The 19,620-nt window shown below is 48.2% G+C and overlaps 1 protein-coding gene across 1 annotated transcript in view; it reads right to left on the bottom strand.

Moving 5' to 3' along the window:
* Cdh3 (cadherin 3) overlaps positions 1 to 19,035 on the bottom strand; it is a 45,319-nt gene extending 26,284 nt beyond the window's left edge. Inside the window, exons 1-2 of the mRNA XM_051168858.1 lie at positions 18,988 to 19,035; positions 18,657 to 18,777 (exon numbers count right to left, since the gene is read on the bottom strand). Coding sequence (XP_051024815.1) covers positions 18,657 to 18,777; positions 18,988 to 19,035 — 169 coding nt within the window. The remainder of the gene's footprint in view (positions 1 to 18,656; positions 18,778 to 18,987) is intronic.
* Positions 19,036 to 19,620: the final 585 nt, after the last annotated feature.

The following is a 19,620-nucleotide window of genomic DNA, read 5'->3' as shown; positions in this document are numbered from 1 at the left end:
ATCCAGGCTGTCCCACCTATTCTCAGAGGAGACAGTGCCAACAACCAAGCAGCCAACAGTCATGCACTCTGGGTGTCTTGGCCTCCCCCGCAGACTGCATAGTCCAGGCGCGTCAGTCCAACCCACGTTCACCAGGAAGCAGAACACCAGCAAGGGGCAGGAGTCCAGGCAGGCAGGAACATGCTTCAAAACACCCACTCTGCCACAGACACTCAGCTGAGTGTTTTCCTTCCCAGTCCTGGGAAGTAATATCAGCTGCAAGGTAGGTATTTCAGCTTCTACTGACTCAGTAAACAAGAGCTTGTAGGAGTATGGGGATGGACGGTGCCCTGAACTGCCCCCTGGAAACAGCTTCAGAGAAAGAAAGCCGCAACAACTACAAGGAATCAGGACCAGATTTCAAATCTTGAAGGTGGTAAGTGATGAAGAATACAGAGGTCTAGAAGACTTGGGTCAAAATCTATAAAATGCTGATTATCAACTGTACGCCTAGGCAAATGGTGTGAGCCTATGGACACTCAGCCTACTTAATAATGTGTGCCTGGGGGCTGGAGCGATGGCTCAGCAGTTAAGAGAGAGGCCTGCTCTTCCAGAGGTCTTCAGTTTAATTCCCAGCAAGCACATGGTGGCTCATGACTATCTATAATGTGATCTAATGCCCTCTTCTGGCCTGTGGGTATATATGCAGGTAGAGCACTGTATACATAATAAATAAATAAATAAATCTTTAAGAACAAAATAAAAACAAAATAATGTGTGCCTGGTCCAGGATAAGCCTTCAATAAGAAGTACTGTCAATCAATGCATGCAGTTAACCAAGGTGTCAGGTGGGCATGGTGGCGCACACTTTTAATCCCAGCACTCGGAGGCAGAGGCAGGATGGCTGTGAGTTCAAGGCCAGCCTGGTCTGCAAAGAGTCCAGCTCAGCTAGAGCTGTTACGCAGAGAAACCCTGTCTCAAAAAACCAAAACCAACCAACCAACCAACCAGCCAAAAACAAAAGCAAAAACCAGTTAACCAAGGCATTTGTATCCAAGTCCTGGTTTCTATCCCCCAACTCATGTGTTGTGTATGTGTGTGTCGAACCCTTCCTTTCTTTTTTTTTGTTTTTGTTTTGTTTTGTTTTGTTTTTTGAGACAGGGTCTCTCTGTGTAGCCTTGGCTATCCCAGACTCACTCTGTAGACCAGGCTGGCCTCGAACTCCCCTTCTTTTTTTATTGAGAGAAAGCTTGCTATGTAACTCAGGCTGTCATTGAACTCACTACGTAGGCTAGGCTGGCCTCAAACTTGTAATTTTTCTGTCTTGGCCTTCCACGTGCTAGGAAATAGGTGTTTGTCACCATATCCTGGCTGGTCTTTATTTTTAATAAGATTAAACAAATTTTATGTGAAGGCCAGATGTGGTAGTGCACACCTCTAATTCCAGCACTGGGGTGGCAGAGGCAGGCAGATTGCTGTGAGCTCAAGGCCAGCCTGGTCTACAAAGTGAGTCCAGGACAGCCAGGGATGTTATACAGAGAAATCCTGTTTTGAAAACCCTTTAAAAATATTTTTTAAAATTATTTTTTAAATGTGAGGCAGGTGGTGATAGCACACTCCTTTAATCCCAGAACTTGAGAGGCAGAGACAGGAGGATCTCTGAGTTTGAGGCCAGCCTGTTCTGCAGAGGGAGTTCTAGTACAGCCAGGGATACACAGAAACAAAAACAAAAAATTTTTTATGTGTATGAGTGTTTTGCCTGAATGTACTAGTGCATGCAGTGCCTGCAGAGGCCAGAAGAGGGCGTGAGATACTCTGAAACTGCAGTTTCACAACTATAGTTTTGGTCACTTATGTGACTGCTCACAACTGAACCGGAGTCCTCTGTTCAGTGCTCACAAACCCTGGACCGTCTCTTCAGTACTCACCCGTCTCCATAGCTAGTTCTTTCCAAAGCACAGAAAAAACACCTCCCGATCTGCAAAGGGGTTAACTGTGACTATGATTTACAAGAGAAGCAGGTGCCCAGTGCCTAGAGAAAATTGGTTCAGTCTGTCTCTGGAAAGGGCTGTTAGTGGGGGTGTCTCTGGTTGAGGGGGGGTGGTGGAGGAAGGGGGCAGAGGATAGGCATCTCACAGACACTCTGACTTTTCTAGGGAAACTTGTTGGGGCATCTGTAAGAACATGAGTCATTTTCTTAGCAAGTTAGGCGTCACAGGGAACCTGCTGAGCGGTTAAGCCCCGGGGGCAGGCAGATCATTACAACTTCCTCCCAAATGTTTCCTGGAACCAGTGGCTTTGAGCCACTGTCTCTGGGTAAAGCTGATCCGCCAGCCAGGTCTCACCATCACTCATGCTGCTTTGACCTCAGCTTCCTGAAAGAGAGAAGATGCTTCTTCCTGGCTGTGGCAGCTTTGCAAGGCCACGCATCTTAGCCAACTCATGGGGGCATGAATGGGCTTGTGTTGATGAGCACCAAGGAACACATGACATAATGGTTCAAACTTCAAGGCTGGAAAACAAAGGCCTAAACATAATTCTGATTCCCACACCTACCTGAGGCCTCAGACTGCTGTCGCTGTCCCCCCTCCCCTTGCCCAGGGATTCTGACAAGGGGAATGAACTTGAGCAAGACGTGCCTGCTGGACCCAGAGAAACTGACAGCTTCCAGCACAACCAAAAAGATTGGAGCCTAGCTGGCTGTGGTGGTGCAGGCCTTTACTCCCAGCAGAGGCAGGTGGATCGAGGCCAACCTGGTCTACAAAGCGAATCCAGGACAGCCAAGGCTACACAGAAAAACCCTGTCTCGGGAAACACACACACACACACACACACACACACACTAAAGGCCAAGGGCTGTGGATGATAGCGGGAAGTCAGGAGCTGCTATATGCACTGCTGGGATGAGTGAGAACGGAAACGGGCAGGCTCCTATCAATTACAAATCCATAAATCTGCCCTTTGACCCAGGTATGATGCCACATCCCAGATGTGGCAACCCCTGCCCTCCCAAAACAACAACAACAACAACAACAACAAATCAGACCTTGGAGGTCCTTAAATCTGTTGCCTATACAGGAGAAAAATGAAGGATTCAATAACCTTTCAATGGAATGCTTAATTAGGCTGTATTATGGGCATTCTAATGTCTAAATGACAGCCTCAAATACTATAAAAGAAGCCCCCCCCAGGGGAAACAGTGCTCTACAAAGCAGAGGAAAGGTCACAAAGAGCCATTTATAGTGCCCGTCCATCCAACAATTATACAATATTAATAGTTTCACACTGCACAAATAAGGAGGGATAGAGCCAAGCCCTAGGACTAAGCAGGCCCCCCCAGGACTAAGCAGGCCCCTGGCTTTTGAACCCTAACCATCAGGTATCTTCCAAAGAAAGGAACACTGTGATGACCAGTTGTGGTGACACATGCTTATATACACACCAACACCAAAGGCTGAGACGAGAGAATAGAAAAAGATAGTAGTGAAAAAAATGAACAAAGGTTGGGTGTGGTGTGCATTTGGGAGGCAGAGGCAGGTGGACCTCTGAATTCCATGCCAGTCTGGTCTAGAGAGTGAGTTTCAGGACAGCCAAGGCTACACAGAGAAACCCTGTCTCAAAAACCAAGTGGGGGGGGGGGGGAGGAGAAGCCGGGTGGTGGTGGAGGCAGCGCACGCCTTTAATCCCTGCATTTGAGAGGCAAAGGCAGGTGGATCTCTGTAAGTTTGAGGCCAGCCGGGTCTACAGAGTGAGTCCAGGACAGCCAGGACTACACAAAGAAACCCTGTCTCGAGAGGAAAAAAAAAAAAAAAAAAAAGATGAACAAGACTGGAATTGAGCAGACTAATGAGGAGAAGCTGCAGGGCAGAAAAGCATGCTGGGACTATACCCCACTATGAAGTTAATCTCCAGGACACTTAGGGGTTCCGCTGCTGTTGCTGCTGTTCCTTCTTCTCCTTCTTCTTCTTCTATTTAATTTTAATCTATGTGCATTAGTGTGAGGGTGTCAGATCTTGGAGTTACAGACAGTTGTGGGCTGTCATGTGGGTGCTGGGAGTTGAACCCGGGTCCTTTGTTAAGAACAGGCAGTGCTCTAAATCACTGAGCCATCTCTCCAGGCCCCAAGTGCTTCTTTTCCAGAGCTTCCACAGCGGGCAGGCTGGATGCCCCAGCATGAGGTGCTGAGTGTACCCTGATGCTGGCTTCTGGATCTCTAAAGGATCTGCAGTGCAGTGATGTTGGAGATGGAGTGGAAGGCGTATGCTCCTAGTTGTAGCTCTATCAAGAAAGACAATGCACTCCTGCAGGATGTAAGACCTTGGAGAAATGAGGCAGGGTGGCTGGTTCATTTCTGCACGATTCACCCCAGACCTGATCTTGCACAAAGCCTGATGCTATTTGAGGCCCTCAGCCTGGAGTCACTTTCCAGCTATGGTAGTCCAAAAGTGGTGGAGAAACTGGGAAAGTTAGCTTTGGGCATGAGATACCTCAAGAAAGACTTGGGTGAGCCGAGCGTGGTGGCGCACGCATTTAATCCCAGCACTTGGGAGGCAGATGCAGGTGGATCTCTGTGAGATTGAGGCCAGCCTGGTCCTCACATAGCCACCTCTGCTTCCCTAAGAGCTGGGATTGAAGGCATGTGCTACCACGCCCAGCAGGAGGAGATAGGAGGATCCGAAGTCCAAGGTCATCAGTCACAGAATGCAGTCCAGGGCCAACCTCGTCTACCTAAGACTCAGTCTCTAAAAACAAAAACAAAAGGACTAGAGACATGGCTCAAAGATCAAGGGCACTTATTGCTCTTGTAGAGGACCCTGGCTTGGTCCCCAGCACACACACTGGGTGGCTCACAGTCATTTGTTAACTCTGGTGTCAGGAATTCTACAGTGCCCTTATCTGGCTTCAACCAGCTCTTGCATGTGGCTGGTGTACATAAACTCATGGAGGCACACTGTCTCCTAGATCAAAACACTCCATCCTGCAGGGGAGCTTCTTAAGCAGGAAGGTAAACACCTCAAGATACCTACAGGAAGTACCTGAAACTGACCAGATTCACTTTGCCCCTCCCAGGCAGATTAAGCAGAGCCCAGCTGCAAAGAAGACTCTTAAGGTAAACTGAGCTCAAAGAAAACTCTGAGACCAGACCAGCTGCCTGGAAGAGATTTAACTCAGAGTCTTCTGGAAAGGCCAGCCTCCAACCTGTTGAGCTGTCTGAAGGCTTTATAGTATGCTCCAGGGTCCCAGCTTTCTCGAGTTGTCACACATGCTGGGGGTGCGCTTTGGTGATGCAGTTGTCTCTGAGTCATTTCTGCTCCTGCAGGTAACCACCCCCACTATTAGTAACCCCAATAAAATTCATTGGTGCACCAGGGTAGATTGGTGGTCTCTCTTTGAAGATAAGCAAGATCTCACTATGTAATAACAGCTGGCCTCAAATTCTCAATCCTCAGACCTTCACCTCCCGAGTGCTTGGATTACAAGTGTGTCCACCTTCCACCGATAGAAGTTGTGTGGTTTTATACACACACATTTAATTCCCTCACTGTAGTTCCAGTTTTACTTTGCTTATTATAATTAACTTTTTTTTCTAATAAAGGATTTCCTATGTAGCCCTGGTTGGCCTGGAACTTGCTACTACAACAGCCAGTGCTCTTAACCACTGAGCCACCTCTCCAGTCCCTAATATCTCTATTTTATAAATGAGAAACTAAGATACTGTGATTAGTTAAACAGGCTGACTAAAAGAGCCACAGCTATTAAGTGGACAAACAGACTCAACTCAGGCCCTGTGATGCTGCGATCCCCACTCAGGCACCCGACATGGTGTACTGTAGATATGTAAACCTCAACTACAGACATTTGAGCTGGACGTGGTGGCGCACACCTTTGATCCCAGCACTTAGGAGGCAGAGGCAGGTGGATTGCTGTGTGTTCCAGGCCAGCCAGGACTGTCACACAGAGGAATTGTCTCAAAAACAAACAAAACAACAACAAACTGAAATGATTCTACAAAGTGCCCCTTTGTGTGCAAAGTTTAATGACACACAGATTCCTCGTATTATGGTCTGGAGAGATGGCTTAGAGGAGAAGAGTCCTGCTGCTCTTGCAGAGGATCTAGGTTTAGTTCCCAGCACCCACATGGTGGTTCACAAGGGTCTGTTCACAACTCTAGTACCCAGAGATCTGATGCACTTTTGGACTTTCCTAGGCACTGGGCATGTACATGGTGCACTTATATACACGTAGCCAAAACAACACAGAAAATTAAATCTTTGTTTGTTTTTCAAGACAGGGTCTCTCTGTGTAGCCTTGGCTCTCCTGGTCTCGCTTTGTAGACCAGGCTGGCCTCGAACTCACAGCAATCCACCTGCCTCTGCCTACCAAGTGCTGGGATTAAAGGCATGCGCCACCACACCGGGCAGAAAATTAAATCTTAGAAGAAGAAGAAGAAAAAAAAAAAAACCAAAACCAAAACCAAAAAACCAAAACCCCACAAAAATCCGAAATGTCTTGTATTAAAGTCACTGCTAAGCTGTAGACAGTGGGGCTGTAAAACTCCACATGCCCTGAGCCATGCGCGCACTTCACATGTTATCATATGGAAACACACATCTCAAATGGTGAGTGTTAGGGATTATTTGAGGATTTCTGGACGCACCCTTTACATCAGTACAACTGTGTGCTTTGCAACGAGACTGTCTACCGCAGCACTATCTGGGATTATGAAAGAATATATAAATCTCTTCCAAGGGAAAAACAAGATCAGAAGTGAGGGTTTGCTTTAAGAAGGGATACTAGCTTTTACTGAGCAAAAGACCTGCTAGCAGAAGTCTGGAGAAAAAAATTGAGGGGGAAGAATACATTTTCTTTCTTGCTTTGTTTGAACCACACTTTCAAGCTCTGAGCTGCCCCAGGAAATGATGCCGGCATGCATACATTTGGCAGTTTACTTCTCAGTCATACAACTTTAAACTGTCTTGATATTTGGAGATTTTGGGTGCTTTTGAAAGATCCATATTATTGAGTCATCAAAAAAAAAAGTTTATCGTGAAAACTAACGATTTTTAAATAGTGTGGACACCTTATCTGGGGCTCGCAGCAGAGCCTGGCCATAAAAAGCTCAGTTAGTCTGGAATGAGGTTAAGACTCACACATAGCTCACTGCGTCATCTTTTGGCCGCTGTCTTTCCTAATAAGGCGACTCCTGATAGATTTCCGAAATCCAAACACTTTTTGTGCTAACTCCCTCCTACCACCACATCTGTAAAAGATAAAATCCAGAGGGCTGGCTCAAATAAATCATGTCCCGTCCACCACTGGAAGACTCCGGACTGGTTACCATCAAGACAGACATGCATTTCATAGTCTGGAAAGATGCCTGCATCTCTCAGCTATCAAAGCAAGCTGTACAGTAACGTGTACGCATGACATAGTCCGGTTGTTCAAAATTCCTCTATGTGTGCTCACGTTCTTGTATACAGAAAAAGATCTGTAACAGGGCCATTGCAATAAGCCAGTGAATGCGCCTGCTGCCAAGACTCAGGACCCAAGTTTAATTGCTGGTGCCCACACTGCAAAAAGATTTTGAAAACCTGACCCCAGAAATAAAGAAATGTTTTTTAAAAAGTAGAAAGGTCTACAAGATAAGAATATATTAGGGCTGGAGAGATGGCTCAGTGGTTAAGAGCACTCACTGCTGTGTTCAATTCCCAGCACCCACATGGCAGCTCACAACTGTCTGTAACTCCAAGATCTGACACTCTCACACCATTGTACATAGATTAAAATTAAAAAAAAAAAAAAAGGATACATTACACCACTAATGGTGCTTGCCCAAAGTGCATAGAATCTGGGAAGAGAATTACCCTGTCTTTATGATTTGCTGCTACTGACAGGGAGTCAAGGCTGTTAAGCCCAAACTCTGTGTCTGCTGAGATCAGCATGATGGGGGGGGGGGTGTGCGTGGGGTGGGGGGGTCCACTTAACTGACTTCAGTTCCACTGCCTGTAAAACTGGGCGCTGTTACCTCCCTCAAACAGTGTTTGAGACTTTATTGAGCTAGTTCGTATCAAGTGCTTAGAGCTACGCCTGTCACATAGAAAGTGTGGAGTGTTTTACTGTAAAAATGTTGGCATCTATAGGGAGCGTATGTACATGGTTTAATTAAAAGTCTCGGGGGTTGGAGAGATGGTAGCAGTTAAGAGCATGCACTGCTCTTCCGAAAGATCTGATTTGGTTTCCAGCACCTATATCACGTGACTCAAACTGCCCATAACTCCAGCTCCACAGGACCTAAATGCTCTGGCCTCTGTGGGCACCTACAGTTTCATGCACATACCCACATAGAGACACAAAAACATACACATAATTATAAGTAAAATAACTCTTAAAAAAAAAAAAAAACCTCAATGGCTCAGCTCTATATAAACAGTATAAAATAACATATATGGGGGGCTGCATGGTTAAAACATAAGACTCCCCAGAGAATGTTGATTATCAGCCAAACTTGCAAATTGTTGGCTCAGAGGCCAAAAGTAGGGATGAAACAGTGGGAGTACGGTTAAGTCCAAGTTGTGGAATGCAAGAAAGTTCTGGAATGGGATAAAGAACATAAAAGACAAGGGGGAAAAAAAAGAGTTGGGGAGTCCATTGGGAAACTGGCCTAAGGGACTCCACAGGGAGAGGGAAGGGTGTGGGCCTGGTGTCCTGTCCTGGCTTGTCTGTGAGGATCCCTGAGCAGCTATTTCCCCCATGCCTGAAGGTACAAGATATGGCTTGCCCTGTGAGAGTAGCTCAGCTAGCAGCCAGGCTGAAAAGCAGGATGCCCAGGATAGGCGGAAGGGCACGGAACCCGTAGCAGACCCTCCCAACTGCCTCTCTAATGGTCTAAGCAGTCTCATCTCCTCAGAGGAACTTGCCTCAGGTAACAGTTTGGGGTGAGCATCAAGACCAAAAGTCCTCCTTTCCCTTAAGTGCACAAGTGTAAACCACACATCTGTCCCTTCTAACTAGTTTTTTTTTTTTTTTAAGATGTATTTATTATTATGTATACAATGCTCTGCTTACACATACACCTTCAGGCCAGAAGAGGACATCATATCACATTATAGATGGTTGTGAGCCACCATGTGGTTGCTGGGAATTGAACTCAGAACCTTTGGAAGAGCAGACAGTGCTCTTAAACTCTAAGCCGTCTCTCCAGCCCCCTTGTGACTAGTTTAACAAGAGTCTAAAGGAATCTGGGACGTGGGAAACAGGATCTTGCCAAACAAAGTGAGCCCAGGACAGCTAGGGCTACAACAGAAACCCTGCCTTTTTGTTGTTGTTTTTTTTTTGTTTTTCAAGACAGGGTTTCTCTGTTTTATACCTGCCTATCCTGTAGACCAGGCTGGCCTTGAACTTGCAGAGAGATCTGCCTGTGTCTCTGCCTCCCAAGTGCTGCAATTAACGGTGTTTGTCACCACTGCAGAGAGAAACCTTGTCTTGAAAAACCAAAAAAAAAAAAAAAAAAGTTCAGAGAATCTTTTTAGAAACATGTACATGCACCCCTAAACACGTAATTCTAGGGGATCAAAGACTACCACTGAGCTACTTAGACCTCCAGTCCTCTCAGGGAGTCTATTTATGTATTTATCAAGACAAAGTCTTGCTATGTAGAGCAGGCAGCTCTGTCCCACAATCTTCCCGCCTCAAACTCGAGTACTACAATTACAGGCGTGCAGGATCATGCCTACCTTCCAGGCCCCCTCGGTTCTCCTGCCTCCACCTTCATGTGCCACAATGCCTAGTCCTTAAGCCCGAATGAGCACAGGCCAGATCTGAAAACTCAAGCCCTGAGGGCGACAGGCCACAACCATCTCTCCTCACTGAATCCGGTTCCCACACTAACTGGCTGTGTGGCTCTGAGACTTCTTCTTGGACTGACAGCCAGTCAGTGACAAAGCAAAAGCTGCGAGTTTAAAGAACTGGTCACACAGCTGGGTGTGGTGGGCACATGCCTTTAATCCCAGCACGGAGAGAGGCAAAGGCAGGCAGAGGATCTCTGAGTTCGAGGCCAGTCTGGTATACAAAGCAAGTCCAGGATAGCCAGGGCTGTTACACACAGAGAAACTCTGCCTGGGGTGGGGGGTGGGGGGCGGGGAAGAAAAGCAGTTCACTGGGCTTGCTTTCCTAGAATAAGGAAGGTATTTCTGAGTAGTTTAGACCACTGACGTTGGTGGCCCCAGGATCAGTTTGAAGGTTTGGAATTCGTTAGTGGAAGAGAAAAGAGGGGGCTGGGGTCTTTCAAGCTCTACTATACAGGGCCAAGGGTGGGACGAACTGCCAGTGGCGGCATCTGCTAAGAATGTCTGCCTGAGCCCTGTCAAGCGTGGTATCTGCACCCCATCCCCCATCCTAAAGGACCCACCACTCCAGTGCCCGGTGATTAACAGAAGCCCTGCCTGGGAGGGAACAGGAATTCAAGGCTCCTGAGTCAGAAGTTAACTATTTCCAATCTTCCCCTAGCTCCTCTGAGGCCAGAGAACTTTGCAATCGTTTTCCCACAACCACTTGGATGCCCACACTGGCAGTAATATATACTTAGCAGGGTTCAAAGCCTGATTCTACAACTTTCTAGTAGACAGTGTTGGTCAAGCTACAAAATAACTAATGTAGGCTTCCAGTCCAGCTAAATGGAGCTGATTCCACCGGCTCCACGGGGCTTTTTAAAAAGGAGAATTAAAGGGGCTATTACATCGGGTACAAAGTGTGATTCTGGAATGCAGGAAGCCCTTGAGAAGGGGCACTCAGAGCTTGGCGAATCAGTGGACAGAGGTACGCATCACCAAGCCTGACATACCAAGTTCGATCCCTGGATCCCACACTAACTCTTAGACGAGACCGAACCCCCCCCCCCCCACCAAGTTGCCCTCTGACCTTCACTCGAACACCCAATAAGTAAACAAAACGTAATAAAAATAAAAGATGCGGCATTTAGGCTGATGGGTTTTGAACCTTTTCTTACCGGTTCCTCTGCCCTAATCAACGAAATGTGGGATAAAGGGCAAGGAATGTCTTCTGGTCCGAGGAAAGCGAGGTGGAGGGGGCGGGGCTGGGAGCAGAGAAGCGGGGCGGCGTGGAGGTGGGGCGTTTCAGCATCCTGCCTCAGAGGAAGAGTTCAGTGAGGGGCTGACAGTGCCTAAGCATCTGGCCAGCCTTTCCGTAACATCCGCGCTGCCTTTGCCGAGGGTTCAGACAGTCCGAAACAGCTCTCGCTTCTTCTCTCTGCCTTACACTCTATGGTTCAGTCACATGAGAAGTATTCAGAGGGCTGGAGAGATGGTTCAGTGGTTAAGAGCACTGGCTGCTCTTCCAAAGGACCCGGGTTCCATTCCCAGCACCCACACGGCAGCTCACAACTGTCTGTAATTCCCATTCCTGGGGATCTAACACCCTCACACGACAGACATGTGGGCAGAACACCAATGTACATACATAAAAATAAAAATAAATAAATACTAGAAGAAAAAAATGTATTTAAAGTTCTGGAACCTGTGCCATTCACCTGCAGGAACATCCCCTGCCCTCTCTTACGTCCAACACTCTAGCCTAGTTCCTTCCTAACCTCGAGCTAAAACATCGTTTCCTATGGGCCCCTTCCTAGTGACCCTACAGTATTCCTTTCTAATCTCAACCTCAAGTCCTACCCCACCCTGATACTTATTTTGCCCATCTCTCTACTTTTCAAAGTGGCCTTCAAAGCTTGAGATTTTGTTTGCCCCCCCCCCCCAAGACAGGGGTCTCTCTTGGCTGTCCTGAACTTGCTTTGTAGACCAGGCTGGCCTCGAACTCAGAGATGCACCTGCCTCTGCCTCTTTGAGTGCTAGTAGTACAGGTGTGTGCCACTGCACCCCACTGGCTTCGGGGTTTTGTTCGTTTGTTCACTGATGTGTCCCCAGCATCTGACGCAGGACCTGGAACGCGTCTGTAATCCCAACACTCAGGAGGCTGAGAAAAGAGAATCATGTCTCGGAGGCTAGCCTCGACCACACTGTGAGAGCCTCTCTCAAGTGGGGTGGGGTGTAGGGTGTGGTAGTTGTTGAACTGAGGGTTAGCAATTATACTTGCCTGGTGAGTGACCTGTGTTTTTCTAACTGGGAGCTCACAAGAATCTATGGGTCTTGCTTACCTCTGAATACCTCACATCAATTACATGCCCAGGCATTTGTGGGCTAAATCACCATTTCAACTTGGTTTTAGATCTCAGACACTTAACTGCTTCTGTTGTGTGTGATCTGACCATGGGCAAATTGAGAAAGCTGCTGCCTTCCCCTTGAACTGGTCAGGATAAAAATCCCTGCCTAGAAAGCCTCGCAGCTGCTGTCAGGCTTTGTGGTGGTTTGAATGGGAGTGGCTCCCATAGGATCGTATTTGAATTTCTGGTTCCCAGTTGGTGGAACTGTTTAGCAAGGTTTAGAGGGGGTGGCCTTGCTGGAGCAGTGTCACTGGGGATGGGCTTGGAGGTTTCAAAAGCCCACACCAGGTCCAGTCTCTCTCTCTCTGCCTCCTGTTTGTGTAAACTTTCTGCTACTGTTCCAGCACCATGCCCGCCTGCTGCTGGCCCTCACACTCCCTGCCACAATGGTCACCAACTAACCCTCTGGGACTGCAAGCAAGACTCTAATTAAAGGCTTTCTTTCTTTCTTTTCAAGACAGGGTTTCTCTGTGTAGCCTTGGCTGTCCTGGACTCGCTTTGTAGATCAGGCTGGCCTTGAACTCACAGCAATCTGCCTGCCTCTGTCTCCTGAGTGCTGGGATTAAAGATGTGCACCACCACTGCCCGGCTTAAATGCTTTCTTTTAGAAGCTGCCTTGGTCATGGTGTCTCTTTACAGCAGCAGCAGAACAGTGACTAAGACAGTCTTCCTTCCTACTTCGGGGAAAAGGAGCAACCTTTAGCTTAACAGCAAACAATAGGAAGTGAGTCTCTTCCAAGGGAAAAACCAAATGCATCCTTAAAAACCTGCCGTCTCCTCACCACTAGGCCAAATGAGGAACCAGTCTAGGTGGGAAGAGCACCCAGATGAGGTCAGCTACTGTAGTGCAGAGAACTGCTGTCAGCCTGAACCAATACCACACAGTACTGGGATGCACAGGTGAGCCAGGTCACTGGCCTTAACGTGCTGCCATCTTGCTGCCCTCAACACATAGTACTCTTCAACATCAAGTGCCTGAACAGAAGCTCCGCTGATCTTGGCAGGAGAGGCTTTCTCCCATTCCTATCTCACCATCCTCCAAACATTTTTTTTTTCTTTCAAAACAGAAGGTCTCTCTGTGTAGCCTTGGCTGTCCTGGCCTCTTTGTAGACCCAGCTGGACTTGAACTCACAGCGATCCGACAGCCTCTGCCTCCCGAGTGCTGGGATTAAACGTGTGCACCCACCCGGCTTGCCAAACCTTCTTTAAAAATTGTAGCTTCTGGCCCTAGTCACTCACTGCCCAATACAAGATGCTTTCCTCATGCAGTATAGAGGTGAGAACACCTGAGTAACCTAGGAACGAAGTGCTATGAGAGGAGGTGACTAGAGGTTTGAGACCTGCTCCCCTGACACAGCGGATGGTTGATACGGGGCAGAGTCTTCAGCAACCAGCCCTCCCCTCTGTTGAGTGAGGAAGGCAGCTGGCTGGGCTCCAAAGCCCAGTTCCCTACCTTTCATTCCTCTGAGGCAGATTTATGGGGCACTACAGAATCCCTTGGGGCTATGGAGGCAGCCAACCAGGATTTACATCCTGGACTTACTGCTGACTGCCCAGCGAGTCCATTTTACATCTAAGGAGAAGGTACTAGCACCTGCTTTGGGAAGTGGCCATAGCATTAAAATATAGTTCACACCAGTCTGTAAGCTTTCAAAGGCAGGGGCTCTGTTTGGTTCACTGCTTTAGACACAGTTCTTAAACAGACCCTGAGACACACAGATAGCAATGACATGTTTTCTGAAAGAATGAAGCAACTCCAAACTAAAGGGTGGTTTTATACAAAAGCTAAGCTAAACGCAGCCACTTTGAAACCAAGTCAGGCTCAGTCAAGCTCACTAGTGAACCCCAAAGCTTCCTATGACTAGCTTTTAATTTTGCCCAACGGCTTCCTCAGAGTTGGCTGCTCAGCTGAGGGGGTTGGGTCACAGTTAAATCCCGAGTGTCTTTGACCAGTGCCACAAAGCCAATTACTCATCAAGGATGGGTGAAGTGGCTGTGTTCTGTCACTTCTGATCACTGGACTCATACCTCACAAATTCCTACCTCTCATTTCAACTCTGCTCTCAGATCACACTTGAAGGACCAAAAATAGGGGACCAAGTCTGTTCTCTGTCCTTCCAAACTGACTTCACTAATAAAGCTCCTAATACTAGGACCCTTAGAGACTATCTTCCTGTGGAGAAATGTATTTGGAAAATCCTACAATAAAAACATCTGGCCAGGTGGTAGTGCTGCACACCTTTAATCCCAGCACTCGGGAGGCAGAGGCTGTGAGTTCGAGGCCAGCCTAGTCTACAAAGCAAGTCCAGGACAGCTAAAGCTACACAGAGAAACCCTGTCTCAAAAAACAAAAACAAACAAACAAAAACCCCCCACCAAAACAAAACAAATAAACCATCTGGGGGTGGGAGAGATGGCTCAGAGGTTAAGAGCTGTCTATTCTTCCAAGGTCCTGAGTTCAATTTCCAGCAATCATCTGGTGGCTCACAACCATCTATAATGAGATCTGGTGCCCTCTTCCGAGTTGCTGGCTTACATGTAGGCAAAATACTGTATGTATAAATAAATAAATATTGTGTGTGTATATATGTATATATGTGTGTATGTATATGTGTGTACATATACACACATAAATATAAAACAAACTGGGCATGGTGGCACACACTTGTAATCCCAGCACTCAGGAGGCAGAGACAGGCGGATCTCTGAGTTTGAGGCCAGTCTAGTCTAAACAGTGAATTTTAGGCCGCCCAGGGCTACCCACTGAGACTCTGTCTCAAACAAACAAAGACTAAGTGCCCACAGGAGTAAGGCTTGTGACTGGTGGCTGTGAGATTCAAGACTCAGCATTCTGATTCTTTTGTCCACACAACATGAGAGTCAAAAATTCCGCTCAACTCCTAGCTGTGGTAAAATCGTAGCCACTGGAGTTTCTTTTGTGAAATGAGTTGAACAGCTGGTTATGGGAGGCATAGGCAAAGGCAGGCAGATCTCTTGTGGAGTCCAAGGCCAGCCTAACCTACATAGTTAAAGGCTAGCCAGGGCCACATAATGAGACTATATGGTTTTGTTTTGTTTTGTTTTTTTCCCCCTTCGAGACAGGGTTTCTTTGTGTAACATCCCTGGCTGTCTGAGACTCCCTTTGTAGACCAGGCTGGCCTCGAACTCACAGAGATCCACCTGCCTTTGCCTCCCAAGTGCTGGGATTAAAGGCGTGCACAGCCACCACCCGGCTGAGACCGTATCTTTAACAAAGGGGGTGAGGTAAAATATGGGCTGACCTTCACAAGGGAGTCTTGATTTCTTCCAATGGACTTACTGGGCCTTGGGCAGGTACCAGGAAGTAAAAGTTCTGTCAGGGAGCCTCAACGATGCTTATGAGCTGTTGAGCAAATGGAAACCAGAAAGCCGAGTCTCTGGTTCTCCAGCTTTAAAACTCTGGGCAGGGTTTCTTAAGTTCCAACTCCAAGATTAAAACCTCAAAGTGTTTAATATTCACCTTTTCTGCTTCAAGGGACTGTTAGGAGGGTAGAGCAAGCTCAGAGTTGTAGAAGGGCTTTGAAGAGGAAGGCACACACACAAACAAAGCATTAATTATCCCGGATCATTTCTTTGAGCTCAACTTCATAGCCGCTTGTAATATTCATAACCCAGGGGCAAGGAGAGAGGATTGTAATGTGGGAAGTGTTGTTTGTTTGGGCAAACTTGGAGGGTTTGTATGCACCCGCAGGATAACCCTTTCAACCTTGTCAGATAAAGAGACATTGATGTTTTAAAAATGAGGAGCTAGGATGAGGACAATGAAGAAGACAATTAGCAGCAGTTGAGGAAATATACTGGGGAACAAGACTTGCACTTTTTGGGGAGTTTTGTTTATTTAAAAAAAATCAAAAATTTGGGGCTGGAGAGATGGCTCAGTGGTTAAGAGCACTGACGGACGGTTCTTCCAGAGGTCCTGAGTTCAATTCCCAGCAACCACATGGTGGCTCACAACCATCTATAATGTGATCTGATGCCCTCTTCTGGACTGCAGGTGTACATGCAGGCAGAACACTGTACACATAACAAGTTTTAAAAATCTAAAATTTAGTTTTACAATGCTAAGTATCAAACTCAAGGCCTCGTTCTGTCACTGACCTATACTCACAGCTGTATTTATTATTTTTAAGAGATGGACTCAAAAAAAAAAAGAGAGAGAGACAGAGATGGACTCTTGGGCTGGAGAGATGGCTCTGTGGTTAGGTGCACCAACTGCTCTTGTCAAAGACTTGGGTTCAGTTCCCAGCACTTCTATCAGGCGGCTTACAACCTCTGTACCTTCAGTTCCAGAGAACTGGAGCCATCTTCTGGCCTCTGTGGGCGCGCGCGCGCGCGAGCGCGCGTGCGCTCTCGCTCTCTCTCTCTCTCTCTCTCTCTCTCTCTCTCTCTCTCTCTCTCTCTCTCTCTCTCTCTCTCTCTCTCTGTTGGCCCTGAATTCCTGGGGCCCAGGGACCCTGTCTCAGCCTCTGGCACAGCTGGAACTATCAGCATGCAGTCTCAATTTACTAGCATCAACTAGACCCAGAAATTTGCTTTTATTTAAGACCAAAATGACTTCCCGTTTGCAGGGAAGCCTGCCCCCAAGAGTCAGCAGTGTTTGCAGGGGAAAATAAAAATAAAAATCAAGGTGTGTCAAGTACATTAACCCACTCTTTGTTTTTTTTAAACCAGGTGCATTCTTGGCACAAAGCTACCACTTTCACAACCATAAACCAGACATCCAAGAAAGCAGAATTTTCTTCCGGGGGTGGGTGGTGACATCACCAGGAAGCGCTGGCCAACTCAACCATGAAATCAAAACCCTGATCAGCACTTCCCCACACCAAACTCAAGCCAAGTGAAAGTGACAACTAATCTGATATTTGTTGCTTCAGTAAGAAAGATAAGACACTCACAACACAAAGCCATACCTGCTCCCAGAATACAGCAGAGAATGGGGCAACAATGGGGTAGGGATGGGGAGGTGAATTTGGCAGAGATCTGGTTAGCCACAGAGCTTCCTCAGGGAGCCGGAATTGGATTTGGGGCCCTGCCCACGTTAACAGTTTTACAGGTTGGCTCAGTTGCAGTTTGTTAGCCAGCCAGTAATAAACCCATGTGCAAGAATTTAAAGTTTATGAGGCATGGCCTCTTAATGCCTGGGCTCTGGCTCCCTCCAGCCAAGCCTTTACAGAACCTAGCCTAGCCTCGGTGTTAATTGTTTTGTCAATCTGCAGAGTTATTTGAGAAAAGTTTTTTCCCCCTTAAGGCTTTCTACAGACTCAAGGGCCTCACTTTTCTTTTGGAGAAACAAAGAACGGCCATTCTGCCTCAGCTTTGACACCCCCATATTTGAGCTGTGGACACGTGCACCTAGGGTCAGAAATAGTTGATAGAAGCAGTAGAAAATGCTAGGTGGCAAATGTTTTGGAGGTCGTTTAACCTACCAGTCCCCTTCTCCCAAAATGCACGCAAAAGTTCTCTGGAGCTTTACTTATAGATCCCGAGTTACTCTTGTTTAACAACTTGGGTTTAATCTACAGAGAAAAACCTCATTGTCCTCTCTAGTCAAGCCCCCACCCCTCCCCAGCTGGCAGATGCCCGGGCCTCATGATACACTGGTTCTCAGCACCAAAATGACCCTCCACTTTCAAGTGTTTGAACTTGAGTGGAGAAAATCGCAACAGAAAGATCAAAATGTGCTTTGATCGTTTATTCACTCGCAGGCTTGGGGCACAGATGCCCCCTTGTCCCCGCCCCCCAATTCCGACTCAAGTGATCTAACATCCTAGTACCAAGATGCTTAGAGTGAGGTACCTAGGGTCCCCCGTGCGTGATGGCCTCCGCCAAGGTGTGCCAGGCCATTAGCAGGCAAGCAGCAGGGGCGCAGGCCCTCCGGGAAGGGCAGGGTTAAGAGTACATTCCAGCTGCCCGGGAAGAAGGGGGGCGGGGAGGGCAGCCTAGAGAAGAGAAACAGACCCGGTCTGTCTGTCGGAGACACAAAGCACGGTTCACAAAGGGGGCCCGAAAGGGGTGAAGGGGGCTGCCCGGGGCACGGTTCATCCCCACACCTGCGCGGGGGTTGCGGGAGGAATGTGCATTGCGCATTCCTCGGCTGTGGCCGGGCTGGAGAGTTTTCCACGTCGGGGCTGGGTGAGGGGCTAAGCCTCGAGGCACTAAGCGCTCAAGACAAGCAGCAGCTGCGGGGCAAGCAGAAGCTGGACTTTAGTAGGCGCGCCGTTGCGCTGCCTTCTCAAGTCCTTCCCAGCCCTAGAGCCACTTTCAGCACTTCCTCAGGATGTATAGTGGCTCCAGAAGTCCCCAGCTCTGGTATCGACAACCCTCCGAAGGTCCACAGTAAAGTGGACCACGTGTGGTCTTCCGCACGGTGGTTCCATCCAGGCTGGCTCTGGGAGGGTCTTACCTTTCCCCAGCGTTTTGCTGGGCTGTAGGTCAGTTCCTTCCAGCTCCAAGGTCACTTTAGCCTCCCCGATGCCCGCTTGATAGGGCTCGGAGGCCACGCTCGGTAGCCAGCAAACCTGCGTCTGAGGGGAGAAGGGTTAAAAGAGGGAGGCTGAGTCACAGGCGTGCGCGGTTCTGCACACCCATCCTTGGGAGTCCTCGGTGGGCCTCCGGGAAAACCTTGGCTCCAAGGAGCACAGCCTTAAGATTCCCTCCGACGCCCGCAGCCTGAGAACCCCGCCCGCCCTCTAGGGAGCAATCCGGATTAGGACCATGGCAAAAAACTGTAGTACCTGGAGCAAGAGGAGCAGGGAGGCGAGAGGCCCATTGAGGAGCCCCATGACTAGAGGAAAGTGAAGAAGCTGCCGCGACGGTATGACTACACTCTGCTAAGCTCCCGGTGCAGCTTTGAGCACTTGGACTCGCTGGAGCCCGCGGGAGGAGGCCAGGTGCACTCAGGTGGTTGCTGATTGGTCTAACGTCATAAGTCCCGCCTCCCCGCAGGTGGGGCCGAGGCCAGTCCGCAGAAGGCACCCGCGAAACACCTCCTGGTCTTCCCTGGTACCTGGTACCCTCCTGAGTCCTCTCTGCTTCTCTCGAACTACTCCTGAAAGATACCCCGTGGCTGCGGTGGAAAATAATAAAACAAAACCGCCAATCACTCCACCTCAGCCTCTGTAGCACGGGAAGACAAATATTCCACTGCTGGCAGCTACAACGGAAAAAAAGTGGAGACGCATCTGAAAAACAAAACACAGGGGCTCCCCATTCGTGCTGCCAGAGGCGCTGTGTTCAAAAAGATGTGATGGAGGCAGGGCGTGTCTTTCACAGCAACTACAGCAGGGTCTGCCCACTTCCACTTTCTCCACCTCCCACGCGAGTCCGCTGGGAGCACTACGGATTTGAAACTGGTATCACGGTCTCAA

The sequence above is a fragment of the Acomys russatus genome, chromosome 26 (assembly GCF_903995435.1).
Source record: "Acomys russatus chromosome 26, mAcoRus1.1, whole genome shotgun sequence".
Taxonomy (NCBI): Eukaryota; Metazoa; Chordata; class Mammalia; order Rodentia; family Muridae; genus Acomys; species Acomys russatus.
This window is presented reverse-complemented; position numbering and strand designations above follow the sequence as displayed.